General features: G+C 43.9%; 1 protein-coding gene across 2 annotated transcripts in view; it reads right to left on the bottom strand.

Moving 5' to 3' along the window:
• Positions 1–24,303, bottom strand: part of Rnf220 (ring finger protein 220) — a 228,203-nt gene extending 203,900 nt beyond the window's left edge. For both annotated transcript variants that reach the window (XM_042677087.1, XM_042677092.1), the window contains exon 1: positions 23,679–24,303. In XM_042677087.1, coding sequence (XP_042533021.1) covers positions 23,679–24,303 — 625 coding nt within the window. The remainder of the gene's footprint in view (positions 1–23,678) is intronic.
• Positions 24,304–25,705: the final 1,402 nt, after the last annotated feature.

Genomic DNA, 25,705 nt, shown 5'->3' with positions numbered 1-25,705 from the left:
TCCTCCTTAAAGCTGATCATTAATATTTTAGTTGCTTGGCTCAGAATCCATACTCACACAGTGGACTCGCCCCGCAGCGCTGTGCGGGCCGCCAATGTGAGCATCGGCGATTGGCTGGACCACAGAAATTCCAGTGCGGTAGTTGGTTTGCTCTACCAATCCCAACACATTTGCCCCAACACAGCCCTCACTGGAGTCCACCCTTCTAAAGACTGAGGTGCGTTCAGTAAGCAAAATTGTGCTCTAAGCCACCCAAACAAGGGATAATTTTTTCAAAGGAATGAAGTATCTTTTTTAAAGTTAATTTACACCTTTTATTGGGGGTGGAGGGACCCAAAGTGTTGCCTTAGGCAAAATAGAATACAAAGGAGTTTGTTTTCAGTTGTTAATTCCCTGGGTACTTCTGGTGACCCTTCTGACAAGTAGGGTCAGCCTTCTGACCCAGGAAGGTACTAAGGGAAGGCAGGCATGGGATACCCTGAGGTCCCAAGTGTGGGTATAGAGTGGCAGAACCTTGTCTCCCATGTTTCCAACTTCACATGCTTCTTAAGGAGAATCTAATCTTCGCAGGAGATTTGAGTCTGCTCATTTGCACGCATCTCATCAGCACCCTGCTTTGTTGAAGACTGTTTGATGTCCCAAGGAAAAGACTTCCAAGTCTTTTAAAGCCTTTTTTGATGTGAACCAGAAAATCACGTTTTGTCAAGAGTGCACTCAACTTGAACCTCAAAAGGATTCAGGACTCAGAAACCACACGGGTCAAGTGGGATTTACAGTGGGCAAAAGTCACTTCCTTGTCTTCCCCTGAAAGTCTCTTTTCTGACTTTAGTGCTAAGAGTGTCATTGCACTGTTGGGCCCAGTTTTCTTTCTTTCTGTCTCTCTCTTTTACACATGCATACACAGCTTGGGGGAAAAAAAAGAAAAACCCTAGGAGAAAAAAGGAAAAACAAAAAATATGTGAAATTTGAGGAAGTGACTATCCCCTCACTAAGAAGAAAAGCCATCTGCATGTAGCTCCACTCTGTTTCCAGACATAGAAGGGCTATGTGTGGGCTCCCAGAAGCCCCAGTAGCTCTAGGTGAGGGTCAAATGATTTACAGAACCTAACAACAAATGATTACATCCTTAATCAAAGCATTTAACTAGGTATAAAATGAGAGCTCCCTGGGCTCCTGGGAGTATTTGCAGAAAAAACTAGAAACTGGCTTCAGGGAGTAGCTACTAAGTAGGATCTTAAGGTGCTATCAACTTAGAACTCAAGGGAGAAATCTGACTCTTCTGAAAATCAGACCTGAGTTGAGATTGAAGACTCTTCTCCTAACTTTCTACTTCCAAAACTCTTCTCACACTTTTTCCTCTTGAAACTTAAAGACCCCCGTCACTTAAAGGCCAGCAGGAATTTAGGATCAGTAGATAGAATTTTAATCATGAAATGATCCAAGGATACCTCCTGCCTCAGGTCTCTGAGGGACACCTGTTCCCACAACGGGTCCCCATTGAAGTTCCCCTGGCCACTGTCTCAAGAAGGTGTCTTGTCACCATTTATGGAGAACTTACCATGCAACAAGCCCATTTTTCTTGATTTTCTAAATGAAACAAAAAAGGTAATGTTAACTTATTTCCATTGCTTGGGCCAAGGAAACCAAGACTGGAAGAGTTTGAATCACATGCCCTATAGGTGCCCGGCTAAATGCCAGGCATCACTGTGCTTAGCACCTGGCTTGTTGCAGATCTCCTGTTTTGGTTGTTTTGTCAAGGTTTTTCTTGTGTGTGGGAGGGGCTGGCACTTACTGCTTTATGAATTTATTGATTACTTATCGAGTACCTAGTATGGGAAAGGTACTGTGGATGTTTCAAAAAGCGAAAGGCATTATTCCTTCCTCATCTCTCACTGTGGCTACCGCAGTGGCCTTTTTACAAGTCGTCTGTTACCAACTTTCCCTAACTCAAACCATTATTTGTGCAGCAGCCAGAGTAATCTTTTTAAGTGATAAATCACAACACAGTATGTCTCCCTGCTTAAAACACTCTATGGCTTCCTGTGTACCCAGAATAAAATCCAAACTCTCTGTGGCCTTAAAAGATTTATGCAGGTCTGAGTCCTCTCCATCTCATCTGCTACCAAAGTCCCCAAGCTCACACCTTTATTTCTTAGGCTTTCTCTCCACTCCTAAATGAGTCCAAATCCTCTCTTCACAAATCCTTACATAAGTGTTTTCTGTTCATCATTCATATTACAGTTGGAATATTTGCAGGAGCATACTGGGCATATTTGATAGGGTAAGACTTTTTATGACAAACAATTGTGATAATCAGTCATAACTACTACTTTGTTGATCAGTTCTTTAGAACAATGAACAATTTAAAAAGAATCATCTTGCTTGCTTCATTGCTTACTGGCTTGCTTTATTTCTTTATTCATTTATTTATAGCAGTACTGGAGATTGAACTCAGGGCTTGGGCTGTCCCTGAGCTTCTTTTGCTCGACTAGAACACTACCATTTGAGCCACAGTGCTCTCTTTCTCTCTCTCTCTCTCTCTCTCTCTCTCTCTCTCTCTCTCTCTATATATATATATATATATATATATATATATAATTTATTGGAGATAACAGTCTCATAGATTTTCCTGCCTGGGCTGCCTTTGAACAATGATCCTTAGATCTCAGCTTCCTGAGTAGCTAGGATAACAAGTGTGAACCACCAGTGCCCAACTAATAAACTTTATTTTCAAAGACAAACTAAGTCTGCCAATTTTAGAAAGATGCAGTACATAACTGGAAGTCCTCCAAAATCTTTCTTATAGATGATATTATTATTGTTGTTATTATTATAGGATAATAATATCATATCAATACTCAAGAATAACCACAATTTTTTCACATTTAGACCAACAGTAGTTTTAGTGTGGAGAAATATTTTGCAACTGACACTTTTTAAAGCTGTCTGGGCATGGTGATTATAAAACAGGCCAGCTTTTAATTGATTATTGTTTTAATATTCCTCTATAAATTAACCAATCCCCCTCCCCAATACATCTATCACATTTTTTAAGTGCAAGAATGTAGGGAATGGGGTATTATGGGAGCAAAAAGTGGATCAAAGAAGTAGAAGAACATGAATGCATAATTTCCCAGAAACCAGTAGAAGGGAACTCAAGGTGGTCTGTAGAAACCAATACTACAGAGGGGACAAAGGATTATCTTTCCTGAATTGGATACCAGGCCCAATTAGAAATAGGGCTCAAGATCCTCTCTCTTTATTATGTGGAAAAGTCAGGCCAAAATGTCTTCCTCTGGTAAGGTGGTAAATTAATTCAAAGGGAAAATCTCTTGCATTTGGGCTTAACTGTTTCTTGGTATCAGAGGCAGGAAGATAAATGAGTGCATGTCATATTGAACCTATGGCAAGTCTGTGTTCTCCAGACCCTAAGACTGAAAAGGACTCAGCCAATGGCTATGACCAGCCATGATAGAAGAAGAGAATAAGGAATAGGGCCATGACATTGTAGAAGATAGTTAAGGTGGAGTCTTCTGACCCATTCCTACTAGGATGTAGTACCAGCTTGAAAAATGAAGGTACACAGAGTTGGTTAAATGGAATTCCATTTACCTCTCACATCCGTTCTGTCCACCCAGATTGCGTGTTGACTTGAAGAAATCAGCAACCATCTGACCACCTGTAAGTCTCTTCATTTTTAAACTTCTTTTACTATGTAGCTCTCAGTCTGAGTTTTTTTGGATTGTGCAATTGAAATAATCATCAATTAATCTTTTTACAAACTAATTCAGAGAAGAAAGTTAAATTCCTAAATAACAAAATCAGCCACTTTCCCAGCAATTGTGACTATAATCCTGTCCACGTGGCCATTTAAAAGAAACAGAACCAATTACTAATTAGTTTTAGACCCAGAAGAATCACTCAATTTTATCACTTCATTTGTTCAAGACTCAGTCTTTAAATGCAGCTAGGCTATGGGTCTTTGCCACAATAGAGGATTCCAAATTATCTTTTAAAAACAAACTTTTGTTTTAGAATAGTGTTGAGACTCCCAGAAAAATCACAAAGATAATAAAGATTTCCCATATACCCACACTCATTTTCCCCTACTTTTCCATCTAATATTAATATGGTACATTTGTCACAGCTAATGAGCCAATATTGGTCACAACATTATGAACTAAGCCCATAGTTCATTCAGATTTCTTTAGTTTTTACCTGATATTATTTCTGTGCCAACATCTCCAAATTATCATTTTAAAATCATAAACTAGGTTTTTTTCACTGTAAAAATAATACATTCACACACACGATTTTGTCAAATAGTATAGAAGGGCAAAAATTAAATTACTCCCTTCTATATTAGGCATATTTCCTAGAGGAAACTACTGTTAACAATTTCCTATGTATTCTTTTAAAGGTATTATATTCATATATAAAGATAAATATATGTCTCTCACACACATTTCCACAGTAAGGAATTCCTTTTCTCTGTAATTTGTTTTACATATAAGCACTTAGTGTGCTAACTCAGTTTTTAAAACCACATAATATTTCACTATGTGGATGAATTATAATTTATTTTACCAATTTCCTATCAATGTACATTTAGGTTGTTTCCTTTATCACATTACAAACAATATTATAAGGAACATATCTCCCCCCCCCCCCCCCCCCAGGCCTGGGGCTTAAACTCAGGGCCTGGATGCTGACCCTGAGCCTCTTTGTGTTCAAGGCTAGCACTCTACCACTTAATCCACAGCACCACTTCTGGCTTTTTCTGAATAGTTTATTGGAGATAAGAGTCTCATGGACTTTCCTGCCTGGACTGGCTTTAAACTATGACCCTCAGATCTCAGCCTCCTGAGTAGCAAAGATAACAGGCATAAGCTACTGGCACCTGGCAAGAAACATATCTTAACTCAGGACCTGGGCACTATCCCTGAGCTTCTTTTGCTTAAGGCTAGTGCTCTACCACTTGAGCCACAGCTCCACTTCCAGTTTTTTTGTGGATTTTTTTTTTTTGTAGTTTATTGGAGATAGGAGTTTCACAGGCTTTCCCATCCAGACTAGTTTTGAACTGTCATCCTCAAGTTTCAGCCTCCTGAGTAGTTAGGATTACAGGTATGAACCACTGGCCCCCAGCTGATATGTAAACTTTTGATAGATTTCAGGGTCCAAATTGCCTAGGAACTCCACTACTTTGTATTCCTACTAACTATATATACACAGGGTTTCCCTATACACCATCAACAGTAGTATCATATCAAATACATTCTTCATTATTCAAGTTTTCCTTTTTTTTTTTTGCAACCTCCAACTTTTCAGTTTTCTTTTTAGCTCCCAGGTCACTAGATTTTCTTCCTGCTTTTCTTGGTGAAGCTCATCCTGTACATTTTTTCTCTTCTATATTTCCTCTCTTGGTTACCTTCCCTTTCTTCTCCAACAGACTTACTTTTTCTTCTCACAAATTTTTTGTATAGTTTCTCTGACCCTCATCATAACTGAATAAAAACAGACATATAGCTGAGTACCAGTGGCTAATGACTATACTACTAGCTACTCAGGAGGCTGAGATCTGGAGGATGGTTTGAAGTGAGCCCAGGCTGAAAAGTCCACTAGCCTCCAAAAGCAGGATGGAGCCATGACTCAAGGGGTAATGTACCAGCCTAGAAACACAAAGCCCTAAATTCAATCCCCAGTACTGGAAAAACAAAGTTTCCCCAACCTGTTGCCCTGCTTAACCAAGACAGAATGTTGTATGGAAAGCTTAAAATATTGGAAAGGATAAATTTACTTTGACATAATCCAGGGGAAAAATGTCTAGGAAAATTCTGCATTGTTGCTTTTGCTTGAATTTGTTATTTTTTTTTTTCTAATTTTCCCAAGTGGAAAGGATTCCTCCTTTTAGATCAATAGTTCTTAATTCTTATTCATCACCTTTTTATATGAGTTGGAGTGAAGGCAAAAGTGGAAATGGAATTTAAAATACCAAAGTGGCAGATGGAAAAGTAGCAACAAATGAGCAGGAAGGGCAGAGGTGAAGAAGCAAAGGCAGCTTAGGGGAAAAACCAACTTTTCAAGTACTCTGAGAAAAGTTCTCTACTTAGTCTCATCATCATTCCCTTCGTTCCAAAAGTAAAAACAGACTAATCTGTCAGGAATGGGTTGGAGGGTAAAGCACAGAGGAAGAGGGAGGGAAAGTTTCTTACTTCTTTTACTGCCACTTCCCCCCATCCCAATACTTATCTAGCAACGCTCTATCCACCACCAAGAATCAGCTTAATAGAATAAACCACTTAGGGCTAAGGCTCAAGGAAAGTCAAAGACCCTAAAATCTCCTTGCCCCATTAAGCTTCTTAGAAGTTAGAACACTGCTAAAGAAAGTGACAGCATGGCCAAGCTACTTAGAAAGAATACAAGGTACAGTGTCAGGAAGAGGGAGGCCGCATTGGGTAAACTAGGGGGTAGTGAGGTGGCGCTGGAATGGGCACTCATGTGAACCTTCAAATCTAGATTTAGGAGAAAAGTATTTCTAGAATTTTCAAATGGAATAAGATGTGAATGGGGCAAAAGCAATTTATTTCTTAGGATAAAGGAAGACAACACCGCATTAAGCTTTATGTAAGTATAGTAATTTGGAAAAATAATAATGAGGAACAATAAATTATGAGAAATAATCATAATAACAATGAGAAAAATTAAGCAACCTGTAACAGCTCCTTTCTAGCTCATTCCTCAATGACTCCAGGTGTCCCATCATTCCTTGTCCTTTTCCCAGGTAGGTATAAAAGAAGAAATGGCTACAGGCTTGTTATCTGAGTGGCTGGCCAGGCAGTGGTGAAGAGCTACACAAACCAAGTCCCTTTGCCCCACTGAAAGCTCTTGAGACTTACTGTAAGCTGGTCGCTGGTGGCTCACATCCTCACTACTCAGGAAGCTGAAATCTGAGGATCTCATTTTGAAGTTGGTACAGGTAGGAAAATTCCATGAAATTCATATCACCAACCAACCACCAAAAACCAAAAAGCCAGAAGTAGAGCTGTGGCTCAAGTGGTAAAGTGTCAGCCTTGAGCAAAGAAGCTCAGGGACAGCACCCAGGCCCCGAGGTTAGGACACAGTACTGGAACAACAACAAGAAGACACTGTCCTTTTTGAATTAGAAGTCTACTGCAAGAATTCGAGCAATTTTCACCTTATGCCTATCTTGAGAAACTCAAAGAGGGGAATCCTTGCATGGGCTCAAGCAACTAACTGGAGTCAGAAAAGAAAGCACACTTATAGGTACCTGCTCCTTAATACCAATTGGAAATATGTTTTGGCTATCAAACCATCACCAAGCTCTAAGAGATCAAGCTTGCCAGAGTCATTGTCCCTGTAATAGATCAAGAATAGAGGCATGTGAGGGAGGAGAGCCTGGCTCAAGAGACTTCAAACTTATAACCAAACCATTGTAATATTAATCAGAGCCAACATTTCTTGCAGGCTTACTTTGTGCCAGACACTGTTCCCAGGATTTTGTTTGTACTTTATATTAACTTATTTAATCCTTAAAGCAACCTCAGAGATTGTCTGTGGTGTTAGCCTCTTCTTGCCCTAGGGAAACAGAGGCATAGAAAAAAAAATAAGTGCATCTATCCTATCTCAGAACTGGCTCTTCTTAATCTAGTAGATCCATGAGATGCTCAGAGGGCCCTCAATATAGTAGCACTAAGTTTTGATGAACTGTCTTCCTTTCTAGGTTATAATTAATAAGTATCAGGCAATGCATTAGTGCTAGGAACAGAAATAAATGAGACACGGTCCTTACCACTAGAAACTCAATAGTGTAGTAAAGATGACAAAGGCTTGATGAATGCATCAAAACAGACTGTGCCACAAAGGAGTCCCCGAATTTCATGGAGAATGGAAAAAGTCTGAGAAATACACCCAAAATGCTTACAGCAGCCTCTGCACGCAATAAGCAGCTCCATGTATTTTCCTTACACATATATTTCTTATGATGCTGGGGACTGGACTCAGAGTCTCACGCAGTTGCCCAAGCACTGATCACAGAGCCACACCCCTCAGTGTTAAGAGTCTGAGCCACAGGCCTCCTTCTCCTGGAGGTTTATCCTTCCTATTGATCCTGGAGCCTGGGTTAGAATCTCTTTGAGGTGCACTGCTTAGAAACTTTGTACCTCAGTTTCTTCATATATAAATGAAGATAACATGGATTTTATGAGGATTAAATTACCACCTGGAAATAACACATTTTTACCCAGAAAACACTCAGAATAGTTCCTAACACATTGAAAGTGCTCTAAAAGGGTGATCTATTATTTTTAGGAATAGGGTTATGTTTCTGCCTCGACTAGCAGCCGTTTCACTTGTAATAACAGACTGAATTTAAATGTCTCTGGTATGGTTAGTTTAAGGAGAATGGGAAGTCTCCGAGACTAAATAGAAGGAGAACAGTTCCCTTGGGAAGTGGGAGGAATAACCCTGGAACTTGTTAATTAAGATCTTGTTAATGAATCTGCTTGTTAATGGTCTATTAAATAATCACACAATGGAGTTTACTGCACAAGTATAGCCTTTTTTCAAATGCTTGCTCTTTCCAATCCTCTTGGCCAAGATCTGACTTCTGAAGATCTTGCCTAAGGGGCAAGCCCTTCCAAATCCTTCCCAATCTGACATGGACCCTTCCTCTTGTCCCACTGGCCCACACAACAGGGCTTTCATGCTTAGGGTGAAGAAAAAGCAGAAAAGCCCTCTTCATCTGCATTCTGACCTTCATTCCTCAAGCCAATGCACTACACTTCTGAGCCAAAACATATCTCTCCACAAAATAGGAAGAAAGTCCTAGAAATAAAAAAATAAAATAAAATAAAGGCTCTCTGAAATTTGCTGAGAAGAAAAGCAAAGGGATCTATGTCAGATTCCTTTCAGTGGGCATCCAGCAAAATAAAATTTCAACTGAGATGTCATGTATCTGAAGACAAAACTACCGACCAACCAATGTTCGCAAAATACAAAAGGCTGAAACCACCAAGGAAAATGGTACAGCTAATGTCAGAGAATGGACTTCTCTTCTATTGTCCAACTTCAAGGATAGAACATACAAGAGGCTCTCTCCTCAAAGCTGAATTCCTGTAGTTCATAAACTGTTTCCATTCCCTAAGACCTTTCTGCTCTTTAGAGGTGACATTCTTGGAAGTGTGTGTGTGTGTGTGTGTGTGTGTGTGTGTGTGTGTGTGTGTGTGTGTGTGTGTGTGTGTGTGTGTGTGTGTGATTTACATTGTCACTTTTATTTAATCTTTTTTTTTTTTAGCAGTATTAGGATTTGAACTCAGAGTCTAGTGCTTGCTAAGATGGTGCTCTACCACTTGAACCCTGTCTCTAGTCCTTTTATGCTTTAGTTATTTTGGGGGCAGGGTCTTATCCCCTCTTCCACATACCCCCATCAGATGGTGATCCTTCTTCCTACAGTTTCCTGCAGCTAGGATTACAAGCATGTACCACCATACACAGCTCTGATGAAGAGTCTTGCTAACTTTTTGTCCCGCTGGCCTCAAACCACCATTCTCCTACTTTCACCTTCTGAGTGACTTAGAAGTGTAAGTCACAGCAGTCACCTTATACATGGATACTTTTAGACCACTGAACATGCCGTGTTACCTTTCCTGAATCAGCCACCCTCTAAAGTATAGCAAGAATCATTCACCACATTCTAGTTTATATACAGGCAGCTGGGGCTCAGAGAAACAAAGCAATTTACCCAGAATCATACAGCTAATAAATGAGCAGCCTAGAACTCCTGACTCAACGCTCGTTCCTTATCACTGAACTGTTCCTGTATCTCTAGTTAACCCCCCCCCCCACATACACATAAATGTACCATGACATGCTCAGTTTATGCTGGGCCCTGTGTGGTCCTTTAGCAGATGCCAAAGGCGTGAAGTCAGCTGGCAGCCTCGGCAGAACTCAACAGAGGAAACAGTGGTCCTGGGTTCATTTATTCTCATTCCAAATATTTATTGAGCCTGGTGCTACGTGAAGGCACACACTGGATAGTCCCACCAGGTCACAGAGGTAGACTCTTGAGAGTCCATGAGAGGGACAGTAAGCAAGTGACTACACTATTTGTGATGAGTGCTTAAAAATGCCATTCTTAACTTTAGAAGCAAGGTTGACAAAGGGTACCTCCAGGGCCACAAGTACCTCAGCCTCGGTATCCACCTACTTGCAACCGCCTCACAAAGGGTTTTAGCCAGAAGTAGAAAGCCAGTCTGCTCCCAGGCTCAGTGCTAAGTAGCTAGGGTGCATCCTAGCTTCTTGGGGGTTGGAGATCTAGGGATTAAGGCTCAAGGCCAGTCCTGGCATAAAAATTTGTGACACCCTATCTCAACCAGTAGCTGGGCATAGTGGTACATGCCTGTCACCCTCAGAGACATGTGGAGGCATAAGTAGGAGAATCACAACCTAGTCCAACCTAGTCATAAAAGTGAGACCCTACTGTGAAAATAACTCATGTTTTTTTGTTTTTGTTTTTTTCCAAGGGGGGGGGAGGATGCTGGCAGTACAAAAAAAAAATCCCATCTGCAAGTGGTGGTGACTAATTAGGCCACAGAGAAATTCCTTTAACCCCCCCCCCTCCCACCAACCCTTATTTCTTTACAAATGAGTATTTGAAAGTTTAAGAGCTGAGGAAGAAGAGAGGAGACTGGCAAAACAAAAACAAAACAACTACCCCCCAAACAACCGCCTGCAGCAGCTTCTGGCAGAACTGCAGTAGCAGTGAGCAGACAGCTGCTGGCCAGGGCCCAAGGAGCACCAAGGCATGCTGGCCTCCTGCACATCTGCCTAAGCACCTCACACCCCTCCACTGGGCTGCCTCATGATGACAATATCGCACCAAGAAGGGGAGGCCTGAACACACGTGGTCAGCTGATCAGCAATAAGGGAGAAAAAGGGAAACAACCCAAGGAAGTGCCAAGCGGGAGGGAGGGGGAGCTAGATGCAGCTGAACAGATGCTCCCTGTGGTGGAAGGCTGCTAGGCGAGGTACTACTGGGGCTCAGAGCCTGTGTGCTCACCCTTACCCTTCTGAACTCCAGTGGAATGTCATTCTGCCCTCTTTTCTTGCCTGCCATTCTGTCCTCTTACTTGCTTGGTCGTAACTCTTCTTCCTTTAAGGCCAAGCTCCTCACCAGGTACTGGTGGCTCATCCTGTAATCCTAGCTGGCTGGGCAGGAAAGTCCATGAGATTCCTACCTCCAGTCAACCCCCCTGGAAAGCTGGAAGTGGAGCTGTGGCTCAAGTGGAAGAGTGCTAGCCTTGAGCAACAAAAGCTAAAGGACAGCACCCAGGCCATGAGTTCAAGAGCCAATAGCAACACACGCGCACACACACACACACCAAGCTCTCCTGCAAAACCTTCTCTCTGATCCTTTTCACCATAGATGAATACTTTGTAAACCTTAAGAACCATAAGAGCTAGACAATGGTGGAGGTTGTGAGCTAAGGACAATGGTTTTAAGTCAGCTCAGTCAGAAAGTCCATGAGACTTTTTTTTTTTTTTTTTGGTCAGTTGTGGGGTTTGAACTCTGGGCCTGGCCACTGTCCCTGAGCTCTTCAGCTCAAGATGAGCAGTCTACCATTTCAGTCATAGCGCCACTTCCGGTTTTCTGGTGGTTAATTGAAGGTAAGAGTTTCATGGACTTTCCTGTCTGGGCTGGCTTTGAACCATGATCCTCAGATCTCAGCCTCCTGAGTAGGTGTGAGCCACCAGTGCCCAACTTTCCATGAGACACTGATTTCCAATTAACAACCGCCAAAAATTCAGAAGTGGAACTATGGCTCGAGTGACAGAGCACCAGTCTTGAGCAAAAAGCTAAGGGACAGTGCCCAGGCCCAGGCCCTTTATTTTTTTGTCTATGTGTGTGCAACACACAAGAACTGTTAGACTCTATAAGGAAGGCTACTTCTAAATGCACAGTGTTCCTCAGGATTCTGATGAGCAAGTCCAATGTGGGCCCTGGGAATCTGCATTATCAATGACAATGGACCCTCTCCACACCATACACCTCCAGTCCCACACCACCACAGGTGATCTGAGGCAGGCAATGTTAGATCACATTTGGACTGATTTCCTCTCTTGAAATCCCATGATCACTTGTGTGTTGGTTTTTGGAGGGTTTTTTGTTGTTTTTTTTTCACTCACCTTACCCACCATGCCCTCCAAAAGAGGAAGTGTGTTCTCTTTGCAGACAGCATTGGATGAAAAGCTATGTGCACAAGAGCTCAGGAAATACCCATGGATGTAGAGAGATGATGAAGATAAGAGGTTGGGGAAGGGAAACCACAAGGGGGATGGCAGAGTACAGAGGTCCCGGTGGAGGGCGGAGGATTGCTTTCAGTATGTCTACATATTAAAAGACTGGAACATTGGTTTGCTTTACCTTCTTTTCCTTTCCTCAATATCCTTAACATCACATGCCTAACCTACTTCATGGAAGTCAAGCCTGAGCAATGTACCTCCCTGAGGAAAGTTTGCCAAGAAATTCTGCCAAGAATCTTGGGTGCTATGTGGCTTAATTAAGGCTAAGCAAGCATTCTATGTTCTGAGACTATCATGTTGCTGTATAGGACAGAGTATACAACTGCAGGAATTTTAGTAAAGAGACACAGACCTTTATCAATATTACTAAACATTGGCAGAGTAATGCCACCTTGCTCGATCGTTGTCGAATGTCTATGGTGTGCCATCTATGGCTCCAGTGCTCACAGATCTGCTGCTTGTGAAGATATCAGACACTATCAGAAAGTGTTTCTTAATGGCGCATCCTTAGAAAGTTACTTTCTCGTGTTGGGCCTCACCACCACATAAGCACCAAATGGATAGCCTTAGGAAAGGCTGGCATCAGGTCTCAGATCTTGGCATGGAGAAATACTATTCTCACTTTATTGTGAGCAATCCTTGGCAGCTCTGAGGTCTTCCATTCTCTGATGTTATACTTTGAACAAATACCTCCTTGTCAATTTTCAGGCATCAACTTAAAGCTAGCTTCCTGCAGAAAGTTATCCTTGACTCTTAGACTCTAGTCAGTTCCCACAGATTTTACACTTCCCCTGTAAAAACACTTTCCACAATACCCTGCAGTTGCTAGCAAAACTTGAAGCTCTAGTAACTGAGAGGCTGTCATCTATTGTGTTCATCATTCTAACCCATACACTTAGCACAGTGCTTGAAAGAATGTAGGCATACCCAGCAAACATGGTTACATGATAAAATGGGCTAATGAATGCATCATGGCAAGGGAATCATACCTCTGTACTCTACCATGGTTTCATCCACTGCCATCAATAAACAGCCAAGACCAAACTGTACCATTCTTGCTGCAATCTGCCTATCTTTTAGAGACAGAAATGGGTATCACAGGATCACCCCAATCTAGATTCCAGGAGACATTTCTCATTGTCAGAGACAGATGCAATGCTCCAAAGTAAATGAAATATTAGCAAGAGCCTGAGAGCTATAATGGCCATGAGCCACCATGCCAGTTCTATCACAGACCTGGTAGTAGTCCTCACTTCCCTTTAATTTACTCAACATCTCAAAGACTCAGCTTTTCCATGAAAGAGATACTAGGCACTTCAATAGTAGGCACTAGGAGAAAATGACAATAAAAAAGCTACCCACCCCACGCTGCAAAGTTGGAAGTAGAAAGTAGCATTTGCAATGAAGCATCCCTGTGGTTAGGAAAGGGTTAAGACCACATGTCTGGGTTCTTTTTACCCGTAAATCAGCCTTGACTGCTGCTCAGTCTGAATGAAGCCCCACCAGGTTGACCTGTCAGGAAGGAAGCCCATGCGTCCAGACTTTTGTTGTTCTAAGGATTTTTTTTATTTTACTGCTCAGGAAGGAAGCTGAAGCCTAGGCCCTAACTGCAGTCCTGCTGATTCCTTCTAGCATGAGCCACTGCCCTTACCCCTCTAATCACTGAAGATGCCCTCTTTCCTCTCCTAGAATTCCTTCATAACTAGTACTATGGCATTTGGAATTACATCTCAAGCTCTTAGCCCTTCCTTAAAAAAAAAATAATGTTCAGCATTTCTTCTCTTTGTGAATATATATGGAAAGGGACTAGATACAAGAAGAGATCAGAATTGGGTGCTCCATGATAGTCATAGACATTGTGTGTGTTCCCAAAGAAGTATTGAACACTTTTCTTTAAAGGAACCATAGAGACAGAGGAGCAGACCACCGGCCTCTGATGGCTATTTCTGCTTTGTACATATATGAACACAAGACCTGGCAAATATGAGCCACTAGACTGAAACAGACAACTCCAATGTCCTGAAGCAGAGGACCAGTTGTCCTCATTCCTGTCCTCTACTCCCCACTTCTCCACTGACAAACAGGGTCATTCTCTGGTATTCCAAAGCCCCATGGGGCTTTCTTTCTACAAAGAGAAAAACTGAGTTTATTTGTGCGCCCAGGGTAATGGACAGCCCTCTTTTACTCCTAGGAGAATGCACACAGACACTATGTGAGAGGCCTGTCTCCGCCCAGCCCTGCTCTACCCCCCCCCCCTCCGCCGCTAATCCCTCCCCAGTATCCCCCACCCCATCACAGCCCTGCTGCTGTATTTCTCCCCTGACCTGCAAGGCCCCTTCAAGCCCCGTCCTAAGCCTTCCCCAAGCAGAGACAATCCATCATGCTGTGGGACTGTGACACACACAGATGGGGGAAGGTTCACAGATTTGTCTCACATAGGCAAAAGGGTAAAAGTGTCTGTATAACTTAAAATCTAAGGACATACTAGAAACTCTGGGATTTTACATTCTAATAGGAGTCAAATACCATTACAGCAAACTTGATTATACATGGCCCAGATTTCCAGTACTCACAAATTCTAATAAACTCATTTACTTCAAATACAACAACATTCCAGAATAAGAAAACATTATGAGATCAAGATTCTTTGATCTGGGCAACCACCAGGGTGGGATCTAATCTAGTCAAGTCTCTTTTGGATTCAGAGCCTCAGTTTCTCTACTATAGTATTAACTTGCTTCTAAATAACACCAGGGCTAATCTTAGCGGATGGGATAATAATGAAGGGAGATGAAGCAGCTGGCCATCACAGAAAAGGGCTGGCAGCCTCGCTCCCTCCCTCTCTCTATGTTGTCATAAGGCATGAGAATGTGTGAAAGGGTTCTATATACATGCTAGTTGTTAATGACCCTGTGTTTGGCTACATCAGTACTTCCAGCTAGAAAGATTATATCACCACATTGTTCTAGAGATAATAATAGCCATTGTGTATTGAACACTGAGTTTGTGTGAAGAACTATTCTAAGTATAATGTGTCAATGATCTCATTAAGCTCTACAAAACAACCCTTTAAGGCTGTATCATTCTCGTTTTACAGGTAAGAATACTGAGGCCAGAAAGGTTATGTAACCTGCCTAACATCACACAAGAAGGCAAAAGGTCAGAATTTAACTTAGAAACTATACTGTTAACTACTAACTCTATTACCTCTCCAGCTTTGATTTGAAACATGTTCAAGTTGAAGCTCAAATGAGCATGATTTTTTTTGTGTGTGTGCCAGTACTGGGGCTTGAACTCAGGGCCTACGCACTGTCCCTGAGCTTTTGTGCTCAAGGCTCACTCTCAATCACTTCCGGCTTTTTTTAGATGGTTAATTGAAGATAAAAGTCTCATAGACTTTCCTGCCCTGGATGGTTTTGAACTGCAATCTTCAGATCTCAGGTTCCTGAGTAGCTAGGATTATAGACACGAGCCACTGGTACCCAGCCAAATACAGCTTTTATTTCTTTAATAAATGTTTATTATGCAAGGCTGCTCTGAGTTGATTTAAATCAAATTCCAAAAAGCAAGGTTAAATGAGAGCAACATAGGATTAACTGGGCACCTAAATAGGAATCATACACCCGAAAATAAAGTGGAGGCCTCTCTAGAGCTGGCATGTCCCCTCCCTGTAGCAGTCTGACTGTTTCTGCTGCTCTAAGATGGATACAAAGCCGTAAGTCTCAGCCAGCAAATGAATTTCAGTGGAAAAAGACAATTCTCATCCAGTGAGTCATACTCAGGCTTACTGAGCTTGATTTCTCATGAGACTCTACCCAAAGGTGCCTTCTTCACCTTCATAGCTCCAGATTTCCTAAAGCTCTGGATCTGCTCAAGAGAATGTCCTGGGTGCAACTCCCTTCATGTTTTCCCCTAAAACAACACAACTTTCATTTCCTCTAGGTCATCTGCAATCAGAACACATTCCACAGAGAAAATTGACGGTCGAATATCTGAATTGCCAGATGGTTACATGTGTCTTCAAAACCCTTCACGTCACTTGACTGTTTCCATCTTCAAGAAGTATCTGGGCAAGAACTTTTTTCTAAAATGTATGCCAAAAGCAGATTCTACTATAAAGCAATGTAACGCTGAGGTGAAACATTTGGAAAGGGGATATTGTTTTTTAAGATATGAGTGATTTTTTTGTATACCCCATAATGGATCAAATAAGTTTATATTTGAGAAAGGAGATTTCTTATGTCCTTTAAGAACCTCCTATCTTTGTCATGATCAAAACGCAAGTCCTAAATAAGTTCTTCCTCTTTTTTTAAACCTTCGGGCCTTTGGCATAGCAGTTGTACAGATTCCATTTGTGGAGTTCAGGAACGTGCCAAACTGATGAAAACTTACAATAAAATCAAGAGTATAATCACCACCATCAGTGTAGTCAATATCAAACTAAAATTTACTGTGCCCTTTGATGGGCTTGGTATGAATGCAAAAAAACCTTAAAGCTAACATTAAAATGTGATTGGGATATTAGGAAAGTATAATGCATTGGGTGAAGTGATGTAGTGACATTAATCCAGCCTCAACCAAATTTACTGATTCTTTCCACAGCCTATCACTTCTCTAGGCCTAAATCCATACTTCCAATCCAGGACCTTTTCCTGGAAAAGGTATAAAAAAGTGGTAGAATATTTTCCTCCTTACTAAAAAAAAAAAAAAAAAAAAAAAAAAGCTCACAGTAGACACTTGGAGAATACATTCTGTTCAACCACAAATGCCACAATTCAAATGATACTTTCAAACAAAATTTAATGCTAAGCAGCTGAATATCAATAAATTACTATTAAATCCAGTTCATCTTTAAGAGGGATAAAATGGTGCTGAGAAATGCTGTAAAAGTGTTAGAATAGTCCAGTCTAAAAATTGTGATTTCAGTGTTAAAATCATGTGGCATGTACCATCCCTGTACGTCTCAGGTATTTATAATAGAGTATGTTCCAGCCTGTGCTCTGATATTTATTAACCAAATACATATGGTTAATGAGTGAAAAACAAAAAAAATCTAAAAATTTAACTCTGTAAAACGTATTGTTAGTCCAAGTCCTGAGTAACTACAACGATTACATTTCAATGTGTGCTAATATTTATCAACCAGATAAAGTTAGTTAATAAGGGTTATTAAAAAACCTAAGAAAAACCCAATATAAAAATTTAAATGCATTTTCTTCGTTTCCTCTTCCCAGCCTAATGAGGAAAGGGGGTGGGGAAGGAGGGCAACTTTTGTTATTTGGATACAATGTGGCTTTGTTGTTGTTGTTGTTTTGTTTTCTAACAACAACAAAAAGCGGTGAGGGTGGGGGGAAGCACCGAAGAATCGGTCTGAGGCCGCGGACCGGAAGGCAGCCCCGGAAAACTTCCCGTGGGAAGAGTTCCAGAAACGGTCGGGACTTTACCGAGCCCCGCTGCGCTGGCTGCGAGCCTGGAGCGTCCGGGGCGGACCGCACTGCGCTCGCCTGGCCGGGGTGCCGGCCGCGCGGCGGACGCACCGAGCCCCGGGCTCCGGGCACACTCCCGGAACGCGTCCCAGGTTTGAGAAGCAGGACGAGGACACACACAGACACACACACACACATGCGCGAGCAGTCTGAGCCGACAGGAGAAACCTCAAAGTCTTCGGGTGCCGAGGGTAGAGCTGGGCACGGGCGTGTCCACGGGTCCACCCGAGGGCCCACGCCCTCCCCCTCCCCCTTCCCCCCAGACCCCCCCCCCAGTTCCCTCCCAGTGCCTCGGCCACGCCGGGTCCCCCTTCGCTCCCCCAGGCAGCCCCTAGCACCTCGCGCCGGGTCCCCCAGCCCCGGGCCGCCGGCGAGGGCGTGCCCCCACCTTACCCTTCCCCCCCACGCCCTCACTCCTGTCTCCCCCCCCCCGCCCCCCCGCCACCCTGCTCTTCTGCTCAGACGACGAGCGGGAAACAGACCCAGGACTCAGTGTGACTTTGGGACGTGGGGGTCAGGCGCCGGGTGGGGCGCCGGCGGGGGCCCTGGGTCCTCAGCTGCCTCCATGGGGTGGGCAGCAGCGGGGCGGGCGGGCAGCACGGGGTTCTCCGGGCCCTGGGCCTCCGCGTCCCCGCAGAGCCCCGACGGGCGGCGGCGAGGTCACCGGTCTTTCGGTCACAACTTGACGGCGGGGCGGCTGGGGGGGGGGGAGCGCATACTGCGCCCCGAGGAGGCCGGGCCTCCCCGGCCTGCCCCCCCCCCCACCTCGGCGCCCCCTCCCCCCAACGATCAATTACCAGCCACCCCTCTGCCAGGCGCGGCCGGGGCTGGCGCGGCCGCGGCGGCCCGGATCACTTCTGCATGACAATTGACGGGAGGGCGGGCGCAAGGCGGCGGGCGGGGGGGGGGGGGGGGCGGCCACGGTGTCCGTTTTCTCACCATGGTGATTAGGCATTCCGGGGGCCGTGGGATGGGAGGAGGCAGCCACCGACCGAACAGCGGCGCGGAGGAGCGAGGGCAGGGGACGAGAGCCGGAGCCAGAGCGAGCCCAGGCGGCCCGGCGCAGCGAGCGGCGCACGGAGCCCAGCCGAGCTGAGCCAAACCAGGCCAGATGGCTCTGCAGCCATCAGGGACCGCTCCCGTCCAGCCCGGCCCCACTTTAGCTGTGCAAACATTTCTTTATCCCAACAAGACAATTAAACCCAGCAGCATGAAAAGGGAGTCTCCATGACTGTGTTGGGAGTGAACAACCAGAAACAACTACACATATCACAGGCAGGAGTGCTTGCCCACCGCCCCCCTCCACCACACACACATGGAGAGGGGAGAAGGGGAGGGAAAAAAGGCTGTGTGGGGGGGGGGGGAACCCCGGGGGGCACCTTCCCCCCAGCAGTTGAATCCAGCTTAGATCAGGGCAGTCAGGGGGACTCATCTAATTTCCCCCCCCCCTCCCAGTCTCTGGTGATTTGCTGGCCATTCATACTGGTCATCTGGCTCCAGCAGCAGCAATCCAATAGTGGGGCCTGGTGACCTGGGAACTGTCCCAAACATCCTCCCCCTTCCCAAGTCTAGACCAATGTCCTTGCTCACCATGCTCCCAGTACCCTTGGAAAGTATCCCCCCCCCCCCCCCCCAGCAACCCTATGTTGTCTTCAGCTGGCCCTCATTTCAGGCAGCCTTAGTTTAGATGGGCTTAGCTGATTCCTGGGCCATAGGGTCTTCAGTGACATATGCCTTTATAAAGACACATCTCAGAGTGCAAAATACCATCTCCTACTCAGGGCTTTGGGGACCTGAGAATGGCTTTTCAAATACATCAAAGATGAGAGCAAAGCAAAACATCCAGGAGCTGCTGGGAGCCATCAGATTTCCCGATTACCTGAGCACAGGGAAGGACCCAAGAAAGAGGGCCAAACAAGGCCCAGTGCCTAGCGCTGCGGTGAGCTAGAGGACAAGGCCAGACACAGCTCAGCAAGGGCAGTTCTGAGCCCTCTGGGTGAGGAGAGCATGCATGCTAGCCCACACCAGTTTGGGCTCAGTAGGTACACAAGCAGGCTGGCCAAAGGTGGTGTTTCCCAGACAGGAGTTTGGGTACAGGACTGTCTAAAAAAATTCGGTTTCCATCAGGAAACACACATGACTGGAAACAGTACTGAGGGGATAATAAGTGTATGGATTCTAGCACAAGGCAGCAGACAGTACTTACCTTCCCTTTTGTTATAAAGTTTCCTTAATAAGGAATGTTTATTTTAAAGGCCCTGGGAAGCATTTCTGTAGACACTTCATATGGAAGACACAACATGGACTATTTGTAATTGGTCCATAAATTCTAGCATCATTTCCCTGGACAAGGAGCCTTGGGGGACTGTTCAGGGAGTGACAATAAACAGGAGTTACCTCTGTCCCCTTCCTGGGGAATTATGCATCCTCCATGAATAGCTTCACACAAAACACTTCTTCTCCCATTTTCCAGGGCAAATAAGTCAGTCCTGTAGAGCAAAAGCTTCCTTGTTCCACAGAGTACAACACCTACCTCAGGATCACCTGTGGTGCTAGGTGGATGGACAGGCAAGCAAACTGGAATCATCTACTAGGAAAGAGAATACTTTACCCAGATAGCTATACTTCTGACTTCAAAAATGCATATTTAATCACCAAAGAAAACCTGCCTCTCTGCACCCAGATTTTAGGAATGAACATGTGTGCATTTTACCATGTCTGCAGGCCCCCTTTTCAAAGGCATGTGGACATATCTGCATATGGATACAGTATGCAAGCAGGGGGTGGCTGCAACAGTAAAAACCTGTCAGTGTTTCCATTATAAAACTGATTTTTTTTCAATGACCTACAACTCAGTCATAAAACTTCTACTCTGAGTAAGGACACACCCCTCCCACTTTAAACTCTGGGCCCCACCCCACCCCCCCAACCAACAAAACTCTAAGGCTAAGTGGTTCTTTAGAAGTTTTACTATCATATTTAACTAAAACATGTTTTACATTGTATTTATAAGAAGAGAGCTGAAAAACCAGTCAAGTGTGTCAGAAATTAATTCTACATTTTAATAACCAAAAAAAAAAAAACCCCTAAAACATACTTGGTTCATTTTGGCAATCTGGGCAAAAGCACTGCATCCTATTTCTTGCCTCTTGAACATTTGCTCTCCTCTCTCCTCTCACCTCCCCACCCCCATCACTGCCCCATCTGCCCCTAAGCTCTCTCTCCCTTTGGAAGCAGTCTTGTATACTGTCACTCGATTATCTGAGAAATATTACTTATTTCAAAACGGTTCTGTAGGGAGGACCTGAAAGGCATCTAGTGGGAATAATCAGGCCTTCTAACGGCCCTTAAATATGTATTTACATAAAACAGACCATAAATATTCCAACACACGTCGGCATATGACAGGAGCCAAGAAAGCTGCTGCCGACTTTGTCATAGTGCTTCTCCAGCCCTTCCTGGCAGAAAATGTTTCTGCCTTCCAAAACCTCAGAACCAAAAGCACAAATCTTGCCCAGTCTTACCCTGTGTAGGCTGCTACACCACCTAAGACGAGGGAAAGAGAAAGAAGCACAAATCCAAGGCTACCCACAGGGTGACAGGCTCCCACTTCACTTGGCACCTTTGTTTCTGGTTAAAGATTAGCTACAAATGCAACTCTGACTACTAATGTGGATATGTAGAGACATCCTATACTCCCAGACCCTCCTACAGCTTTAATATCTGTGGACAAGAAAAAGAAGAACACAAAATACCCCAGAAGGGAAGAATATTTTAAACAAATAAAAGGGAAAAGGACTCCAATTTATATGACCATTTGAAATAAAGAAGTTTCCCCCACCCTTCTGATCAGAATCCCATTAATTTCAAGGTCAGAATTCCATTTCACTTTGGGAGACAGACTCATTTAATTTTTCTCCACCCAGGCGTATTCCTGTGTGAGGGATCCATCTCCATGGGGGATGGCACCACCACACAATGCAAACCAGGCAAACAGAAGAGTTATGGCTTTGACACTCGAAGGGGAATGGATATCCACATCTATGAGTTCCGAGTTGACTAACAAGCTTCTGCCTGCTCTGGGAGTCTGATACGGGTTTGGACTAAAAAGATAGCAAAATGGAGATGCTGCTGGATCTGGTAGGCGGGAAGAAAGGAATCTCCATCTCCAGATGTTACTTTGTAGACTAATTAGCTTCCAGAGAATTTCATTTTCAACTTGTACTTGGAGGAAAAAGGAGCAGAGTAAGTCATACCCCAACCCAGAGGTCAGTTTACAGCTAGGTTTGATCATTTGCCCATCACTCAACAAATGAAAATAAAATAAAATGAAACAAGAACAACAACAAATAGACAACGCAATGCCAACACCTGTCCAGGAAGAAGCAGGATCCAAGTCTGCAGAGAGTGAAAAGGTGACAGAGGAGCCAGAGCGGAAGTGCCCAGAGCCACACTAGCAGTTGTCCGTCAGACAGCAGCCTTCTCCCTTAAGTGGGGAGGTCTCTGGCTTACAGACGCTGACATAAAAGACACACTTGCAACATATTTCAAAACCAAAGAGCGATGGATTTACAAGGCAGGTTGATTTTATGATGACTTTTATTGAAAAGGTACGCTGGGTTTAGGCAGATGCCTTTTAGCGCAGGAAAGTTAACACAGTGCCTAATTCAAGGAGACAGCCTGAGGAAGCAGTGCCGACAGGGGAGAGAGCTACAATGTCTCTATTACTCTCCTCGGCATCATAAAGAGAAGAGAAAAAAAATGGTATTCGTGTTGGTGGTTATTGAGAGGATAGGAGCCCAAAAAAGAAAATAGAGAAGAGGAGAAAGCAAACCTCAGATGTAGTTTTCTTAGGAAAATAAAAGAGAACAAATCTTAGAACAAAGGCTTGGTGGGAAAACACCCACAGTTCATAAATTCTCACCAGCCTTGAAGAAAACTGCTCTGTCTACCCACAACCCAAAAGCTCCAAAACACAATTATTTTCTGATTATATCAGAGCAGAAGATTGCAGGGTTCAGTACTCCTAGTCTACAAGTTTCAAACAAAGGTTTAGTTCCACTGATGAGTGAGCATAGCCAGAGCTCAACAAGGTACTTGGAGAGCATGAGAAAAGCCATTTCATAAGCAGGAATTAATAATAGTTGTGAACATCAACTATGGAGCAGTCCCACAGGCCCACCATGTCGAGTCCTAACAGTGAGCCTCAGGAAAAGTGTCCAGCAAACCTGTCAAATCCCAAGAGAAGTCAGCTTTCCAGCCTTGCAATCACAAGGAACACACAGCTGTTTGAAATGCTTTATGGTGATTGACGACACCTTTGTCCTTCTCTGAAAAACAGCCTGATGTGGATAAGGACTAAGTTGTGAGAATAAAAATCACGTGGTATCTGCTGGCTGTGATACAATGGAAAAACTATAATAATAATAACAACAGTAACAATAACAATAAAAATAATAGTAGTATATCATGAGCAGGGAAACATAATGAGGATAGCAACGAGAGAAGGAATGGACAAGTTTCCTCAGGCCTTCCCGAATTCCCTGGGAACCTATGCTTTTAAGTGCAATGATCTTCACTCTAGTGTACATTTGGCACCCTCTTCCTTCCACAGTCCCCAGAGCAGGAGCCAGCCATGTCCAGAAGAGAAAAGACAGTGCTGAGGCCAGCTTGCCTCTGGCTATCTTCAGGAAAACACTATCAGCACTCACTGATGAGAGACAAGTAAAGGTTAACCATCCACAGCTATGGCAAGGAAAGCAGGTGGCCCTTCCTGTCACAATGCTGCCAACCTGTTGAACACTACTGCCAGGAGGACTTACTGGGGGGTGGGGAGGAGGAGTGAGGGAGGACTCCAATCAAAGTACTTACATCTGTCATTCCGATCCTCTGGGCTGGATGAGGCTTCTCGGTCAGAAATGAGGCCAGAGACAGCAAAAATCTTCTTCCCCGTATCATCAACCTTAAGTGAACCGGGGGAGCTAGATGGCAACTGTGTCCCAAAGTCATATTCCTTGCCATCTGCATCTGAGAAGCGCAGGTGGGGAGACTCTGTGTCATGGCAGTTCTTGAGTCGCTTGGCGGGTGTAAAGGCTGACTGGTAGCTCTCCCGGTCCTCAGTGGATGCAAAGGGACGGAAGGCCCCCACACCACTATGATTCAGCATACTGATTGGGGTGCAATCTAGATTTGGGGGAGCAAACTGAGGGTGGAGGTGTAGTAAAGAAGGAGGGAAATCACGATTGGCAAAGGTGCCTGGCACCCCACCTTGCCGATGGTACATAGAGGCAAAGGTGTAGGAACCATTGGTAAAGGGAATATGCACATCCTTATCTACTGAGACAGGTACACCAAAGGGTCGAGGCTGCTGACAAGGGATGGAAGCATCTCGACTGGCCTCGGCTGTGGATGCCAGGACCATCAGTGCTGGCGAGGCCAGAGGGTTGGGAAGGTAGGATGAGTTCTCCATTTTGAAGGCTGCCCGGTGTAAGTCCATTGGAGTCTCTTTTGATGGTCAGCGTCAGACAAGAAGCAGTCTTCCCTGGAAAGGAGTAAGGGCGGCACCTTGGATCAGGGCGGGGAATATTACTGGGGAATCATGTCCTGTGGAAACAGCAAAGAGGGAAAAAAAAGAGGGAGGAATGTCAGGGGAAGGAAAAAAAAAAAGGGAAACCCCAAGTGATCAAAACCCCATCCTTCTGGCTTACAGATGCTTGGGCAAGAGATACCACAGGCTTTAGGAGCCAGTGGGCAGCAGCAGCAGACCATTTTCATTCAGGAAAATCAATAGACAACTTACTGTGATGTACGCGTAGCTGACTTTGGTCCCTACACGTTCCGGGTGAAATGCGTCTGAGCCCAGCAAAGAAAAAAAAATCATAAAACCTCCAAATACAATATTCCCTGAGCAAATGAGCTTTGGAAAGCCAAGTCACACAGTAGATTGGTGGTGGTGGTGGGGATCTATATTTTCAGGGGTTTCCACCTACATATACTATTCATGTGCAGGCCTGATGTCCAGAGGCCAGGTTCTATCTATCAGAGTCTTCATATTTGCATCTTCTCTTCATCTCCCTGAACAATGCCCCAATATTGGGGGAAGAATGCCTATATCACACACATTGTGACCAGGAACATCTGTACATTTTAGTTGATACAAATTGTACATGCGGCTAAATCACTCACATTGACACATACATCTTCATGTATCATCTGAGACTGTTTCCAGAAAGGAGTGCTATGTGAACAAACAGCAGCACAACCCTGCAATCACACAGGCTTTCTATTTCACTTTTCTGAGAAGGAACAAAACCATCATCAATAAGATCCTGGACACCTCTGACAATATTTAAAAACATAATAGGTATCTTTGGCTCTCTAGAAGCATCTGTCTTCCAGAGGCAGCAAAGAATGGATTGGCAATTTTAGTTACTAATGCACTCTGTCTTAAGTAGATTTGTAAACGGCCTTGGATTTGCCATTAACATTTAGAGCAAAATGTTAACAAAATTTCCGACTTATTTTGGTCTGCTTATTGGCCCAGTCAAAGCTGATGTCCAATAAAAGCCCCAGAACAAACTGGAGTTCCGAGAGACTTCTTTCAGCTTCCCTTGTAAATTTAAGTTGTACATTCTCATAGCCACTGATTTGGTTTCAAAATTTATTCTGACTGGGGGTGAGGTGGGGGAGGGCTATATATCAAAAGCCAGAGTATAAGATGAATACTAAGACTTACTAGCTTCAAATCAATCCACTCAACAGAAACTGAGTGAAACTCAAAGTGTAACTAAAAATCACTATCGGCTACAAAAGATAACCTTTAGATCGAAAGTCGTATCAGAAATAAGTGACCCCCTCCCTTTAAAAACCCACCTCCTTAATGGAATATCTTTGGTATT

The sequence above is a fragment of the Dipodomys spectabilis genome, unplaced genomic scaffold, assembly GCF_019054845.1.
Source record: "Dipodomys spectabilis isolate Male_0828 unplaced genomic scaffold, ASM1905484v1 ptg000002l, whole genome shotgun sequence".
NCBI classification, from domain to species: domain Eukaryota; kingdom Metazoa; phylum Chordata; class Mammalia; order Rodentia; family Heteromyidae; genus Dipodomys; species Dipodomys spectabilis.
Note: the sequence above shows the minus strand (reverse complement) of the source record. Positions and strands in the feature narration are given on the sequence as shown.